General features: G+C 36.7%; 1 protein-coding gene across 1 annotated transcript in view; it reads right to left on the bottom strand.

Moving 5' to 3' along the window:
- dph6 (diphthamine biosynthesis 6) overlaps window positions 1-5,890 on the bottom strand; it is a 97,776-nt gene extending 91,886 nt beyond the window's left edge. Inside the window, exons 1-3 of the mRNA XM_016456429.1 lie at window positions 5,766-5,890; window positions 5,578-5,669; window positions 5,270-5,460 (exon numbers count right to left, since the gene is read on the bottom strand). Coding sequence (XP_016311915.1) covers window positions 5,270-5,460; window positions 5,578-5,669; window positions 5,766-5,788 — 306 coding nt within the window. The 5' untranslated portion in view covers window positions 5,789-5,890. The remainder of the gene's footprint in view (window positions 1-5,269; window positions 5,461-5,577; window positions 5,670-5,765) is intronic.
- Window positions 5,891-6,470: the final 580 nt, after the last annotated feature.

A 6,470-nucleotide genomic window follows, 5' to 3' on the forward strand; every position in this document is an offset into this window, starting at 1 on the left:
ACACACACACACACACAGCACAAGCGCTCCTTTATATTCAAGTGTCATTTGCTCAAAAGATAACATACAATTAAGTCAAAGTGCAGATGAATCTTTTAAAACATCACACTTCCCAAACAGAACACACTTCTGATGCTAAAGCGCTCTCGCCGCGCTACGAGAGATTTAACAGCTCATTAATCGCACCATTCCTGACACCTCAGTCTTCTGACACACACTCTTTTACAAAACACAAGAAAAAAATTACTGTCTGATATCCTGAAATCATTCGGCCAGACAAAGAAACTTTCTATTTGCTAATTTTGTCATCATCAAAATGAAGATTTCTCTTTTTTATCATCGTTCTCTGTGATCTGATGCTGGAAACTTGGGCTGTGATGTTTGGAAAGAGAAAAGACTTGAGGAGCTTAAAGCTTTACCAGATGCACTGATGGCATATGTCCAATAATGTCGATAATTAGACAATAAAAATCACATTAACAATGGAAAAGGACAAAAACACTGATGCAAATGAACAACCACAACAAAAACGTGTGTGAATGTGTGAATGAATCTAACCTTGTTTGTGCAAAAATTACATCAACAAGCCTCACTTATATCAAAAGTGTTAAATGTGAAGCCCTGTGAATATTAGGTTGTGCACAAAAATTTTACATTAGCATTTATTGCTTTGATTAATGGCTTGATGAATGTGATGCAAAACTGAACAATATAATATTACAAAAAAGTCTACAGATTAAACTCTCACCATTTCATCTGATAAAAACTATGGTCAAAAACTCAAAGCTCTTCACTAAAACCCATCAAAATAAAAGTTTAATTGAAAAAACTGTGACAGAAACATATTACTACTGTACAGTAGAATGCACTTCTCAAAATAATAATTATTATTATTACTACTACTCATACTTTAAGGACTATCACACAATTGTTCTTCCATATTTTAATTGTAAAGCTCTGTTGTGCAGTACTTTCCCAAAAAATAAAAGGAATTACATTTTTTTTATTTGATTACATTTAAATTTAATTAAATAAATGTTAAATGTAATTAATCTAATTAAATTGTTCATGTTTTATGCTTTTGTTTGATTACCACTGTTTTAATAATACATTTGCATTAAATCATAAATTGACAATACAGAATTTCTTTAAAAATTTAATTTTCTGTATAAATTAATAAATTATTAAGTTGTTATAGTTTTATACATTCAATTGATTAGACATGTTTTTTTATTATTAAAATTGTTTTAACCATTAAAATGGAATTTGGGGAAAATTAAAGAATTTGTGAAAAAATTATTAGAGCCCTAAAAAATGTATTTTTGTTAAAAATGAAATATATTGTTGTTAAAATATATAGTTTCATGATTTCAATTAATTACACATGCTTTTTTTGTTGTTTGAATTCAGGAATTAAGAAAAATAAATAAATACAAAAAAATGGGAACAAATTCAACGGATTTCTTAGGGTCCTGTATAGTGGAAGATATTTTCAATAACACTGGTGAAAGATGACGGAGTTTTCAGTGTTTGCAAAATAAAAGAATTAAATAAACAACAATGAAGTTATTTTATAATGAGAGTACATTGAAGGCAACTATAAATCAAATATAAATCAATCACTGCATTTTTTTTATTTAATTGTTTTCAGACAGATGCAGTGGTAAGATTTAACATTTGTGGATGGTCTAAAACAAAATAGTTGTAAAAATTCTGAAAACCTTTTAGGGCTCCTTGTATTGAAGTTTTCATAATCCACTTGAAAAAACATTACACATTAATGAATAAATCTAAAATTATTTAATTTACAAGTGTCATGTTTGTGATCTGTATTCATGCAAGCTATAGCTTCTGACCTTTAAATCAAAACAGACCGGTTACTTTATGACACCAATTACTGCTTTATTTAATCAAAAACACAAGCTTAATGTTGTTTGTGAATTATACTTTCATTTTATTACAAGTGGGCCAACAGCACTGCTGACGTGATCTTATCGCTAGCAAACCCTGAGAACATGCGCGTTATTTGTCTTATCGGCAAAGCATATCGGCATAATTTTTCATATCGGGCCGATATTTACATTTTAAGCCAATTCCGTTATCGTTCCTAGTCTGGAGTCACATACGAATCATTCTTATGAACTGGTTCTTTTTATTGAACTAGTTAAACCAGTTGATCAAATCAGACGGGAGCATCTGAAACAGTTCGCGACTCGAGCAGCACAGATCTATAAGCTACTCAATCAAAACTCACTTTAAGATGGATTTAATGTTCTGCCACGATTTTATTTTTTAGAAATCTAGGAATTGCGATTTTGACCAGAAAGAGAAAGCTGCTGCTGTTTTTACAGAACATTTATAGTTAATAATAGTCTACTGGTGTCATTTAGATTTTTTAAAGCATTTTCCTCGTATTATTTCTGAACACATAATACGTGTAAGACACGTTTGTACAGGATGTAGTTCTAGTTCATGCCTCTTTTCTGCAAAGATATTTAACAAGTTATTTGTTTAACATTTACTTCATGTGTGCTGCACTTGGAATATAATTTTCTTTAACTAGAGGGTTAATAAAGAAAAAGTTACTTGAATCATGTTGTAGGTAGGGCTGGGTATCGAGTTCGATACTTTTTAGGCACCGTCCGAATTGCCTCGATACCATCGAGTATTGAAAAACGTCTCGTCGTTCGGTACCAGATTTCGATACCTAAGGGGTTAATCTCATCAGCGTCAGTGAGCCAATAAACATGCAGCACTAGCCGGTGTGTTCGACTAGAAGAGGTGCGGCGCAGTCTGCTGTCTTTAGCTCTCGTGGTACTGTAATACACCGATCGGTCTGCACAGTCGGTCCGCGTCAAGTCAACACAGCTACTAGTTTACACCGGTTACACTCAGAGATGTGGCGCACACGTGAGGCTGTAGTGTGAATGCGTCCCAGCCCGCTTAGATGTAAGGCTACATTTACACTGGTGCGTTTATGTTTTAAAATGAAAACGATCCTCGTCATACTGGCGTTTCCACTGCGTTTCAAGCCGGCTTTCCACTATCTGCGACAAACGACAGATCGGTCATTCAGTCATTCATTTCCAATGGAGAGTAGCGCGGGAGCTGCGTGGAGCTCCGATCATATGCAGATGTCCGTTCATACTAACGTTACACGACCGAGAGCGCGTGTTATGTGGCCATTCATGCAAACTGTAGCATCATGCAACATAAGATTTTTTTAAAAACTCACTTTAAACCACCATCGAGTGTTTGTAATAACTTCCGATTGCCGTCTAATGTGTGTTTTGGCCATGTAATGTAGCTGAAATTAAATATGTTATTACCTCTGAGTCAGAGCAGCGATCATGGAAGAGAGAACACAGGCAGACAGCGCTGGAAGCTGCTAATGCTCATCAGTAAATCAGTGGAAGATAAATAGAAATCATGATTCTGTCTGAGCTGCGTTTTAAAACGAACACGCACTCGTGTAAATGTAGCTAACAGATGTGTAAACTGAAGACTATTTGAGCTTTATTAAAACTATTTGCACTGATTTATTGTGTTGGTTACATTTTGTTCCTTTGTGCAGTGGCTCAGGAGATGAGTCTTTGAGTTTGTATAAACATCAACAAGCTGAAAAAATACAACCAAATTTTTTTTTTTTAGATAATGTAATCTTGTTAAAATTTATTTCATAAAATTGGTATCGAAAAAAGTATTGTTCAGGAACCAGTCTTGAAGGTATCGGCATCTACATTTTTTTAACAATACCCAGCCCAAATGATGACATCACTGAATCAATGATGAACTGACTTTACAGTTTTTCTCAGTCGCTTTGGTGCATTTCTCACATCACTATTTACATTTGCACAACAGTTAGTTCAACCTCCACAACATTTAGTCATTTGTGCACATCATAGTAGCAGTTTCTCATTCCTTCGAACAAATTGCAAATGCTTTTGGACATGCATCAATTGCTTTCATACAACTCTCTGCTGTTTTATAACATTATCATTTGCTTATGTCATGTCAGTCAAAATTAACTATACTTGTGAATGCTGAATAGTCATTCCATATAAAACTAATAGTCCTCATTTCATTGCTTGAGTCATTACATACAAAAATGTTGAACTAGTTGTCAAAATCTGTCAAGCAAATTTTACAAATTTTTTTAAATCTTTTTTTTCCTGAAAATGTCTCCTAAATTGAACAATTTCTCTCAGGTGAATCTCAACTTTCACTGATGAGAAGGGGTGTGTGAAGCATTAGTTGCAACCAATGATAAGCCACTTCTCTACAATCACTGTCAGAGCTGAATCCCATAAACCCCCACTTTACAAGCATATATGAACCAAGCAGGACATAGTGTGTACCATTTCTACAATACTGTGACACAGAAATGGAAGGGCAGCCTCGTGGAAGAGGGGTGAGGGTGCGGGGAGGAAGGGGAAGGGGACAAAACAGGGGAAGAGGAAGAAGAGGCCAAGTACATAGGCGGATCCCTGATGAAATCAGGGCTACAATTGTGGATCATGTTGTCAATATCGTTCAGGAACCGGTATCGAAGTCAAGGTATCGGTATCAAAATTTTTGAACGATACCCAGCCCTAGTTGTAGTTACATTTTCAAGTTGACTAGTTAAAAAAATCGTAAAAAACAAATTGAGGATCGGTCAACCGTTCGGAAAAAAAAAAACGAGATTTAAATTTTTTTGCATTATCACCCAGCCCTAGATTACGTAAACGAACGAGTTGAACCGAACAAGCCCAAAAGAACCTGTTTGTGGAAAATAATCAGATTTTAACGTTTGTCTGAGGCTCTGGATTACAGTAATAATGCTGTAAATAATGTTCAGTTTCTTCAATAATGCACAGACTGATCGTTTCGCTTCATAAAACCTCAATATATCGCCAGGAGCCTTTGACTCTCAAAGTGACAGTCGCCACATGTTACGAATCGCCAAGCAGCGTCAGCTAAAAACCTTTTTACTGTTCTACCGAAGAGGAAAACTCATTCACATCTTTAAAATGCAAATGTTCGTTTTTGGGTGAACTATTCCTTTAGTTAAGCATAACACAATCCGATTATTCGGACAAATGGAAATTTTCCAGCCAAATGTGCTTCAAAACATCCTTCAACGGGACGGTCACATACAGTACTGCACCCCCTGCAAGGGTTTCTGATTAGTGCTGGACACTACAGCAGTGCTGTTCTCTAGAGGTGTGATCAGTATGAGTGCTAGCACTAGCGGTGCCTCCAGCAATCACAGAAGACACTGGCGTACCTTCACAAGCTTGAGCAGCTGGTACAGATCCTCCACCTCATCTCCTTCGGTCTGGCTGTATTCTCTGGCCGTGTGCAGACTGAAGCCCTCAATAGTGCGCCTGTACAGGGGAACATCCATGGCCTCAGCGTACAGACCCACGGCCTGATGACCCACCGTCTGATACATGTAACTGTCCAGCTCATCTGGAACTGACACACCACGCATGCGATGCGAGAGTTTAGCTAGTTTTGATGAAGTGTCATACTGCAGGACACATAACAGAAATAACAGCTCGTGTGTTATTATTGTGTGTTAGATGATCTCACCATGTGTGTGAGGCATGAGGTTCGCGAGAGCCACGATAGAGTGACCAGCAGACACACACTGCAGCATGTTATAACAGCTGTCCTTACCGCCGCTGAAACACACACACACACACAATCACTGACCAGCTCCAATAGCTGCACAACTGTCGTATTCAAGCGTCGTTATAAACACAGTCGCGTCACGTTACCTGATCAGCGCAGCAACTCTCATGGTGTTTATTTCACAGCTGCTCACACACACACACACACTCAAGACTCTGCAGTCGCACACGTGTTCTTCCACTCGGCTGTAAACACTAGCGCGCTTCCGGGTTCTGAAGGACCCCTACTGGAGGCTGCCTGATGATCCGCCTGCGCGAAATGCTAAACAAAACCCTCCTGTTAAACATCACACGCGGCTTACTCTTCTGAAATATCTGTTATAGTGCAGCACATGCTGTTAGTTATATGAATGCAGTAAACTAAAGTCAAGCATACTGCTGCATACTGAAGGAAGAACTTATCAATTCAAATATCAATATCAAAGTTATCAATAAAAATAAGTTGTGTATAAGATATTAAAGGAAAATCAGTTGCATGTGTAGTGTTTCATGTGTGCATGATAAAAGATTGATTGATCAGTTCGGGATGTAGGCTAATAATCAGACTAAAGATGAGCCTAACCCACATGAAAACAATACTATAGTAATTTATAGTGTTTTTGAACCATACTATAGTAAAGTACTTGAATTAGTTTGTTGTGGTAATTCTACCGTTGCTATGGTAACATAACAACTATAGTAATATAAACAAATGACTTTACCCAATACTGTAATACGTTTTTTTTTACAACTATGGGGTATATTATACTACAATACACTAGTAGTAAAAACTAAAGTATACTGCAGCATTCA

Source organism: Sinocyclocheilus anshuiensis, unplaced genomic scaffold (assembly GCF_001515605.1).
Source record: "Sinocyclocheilus anshuiensis isolate Anshui unplaced genomic scaffold, SAMN03320099.WGS_v1.1 scaffold237, whole genome shotgun sequence".
Classification (NCBI taxonomy): Eukaryota; Metazoa; Chordata; class Actinopteri; order Cypriniformes; family Cyprinidae; genus Sinocyclocheilus; species Sinocyclocheilus anshuiensis.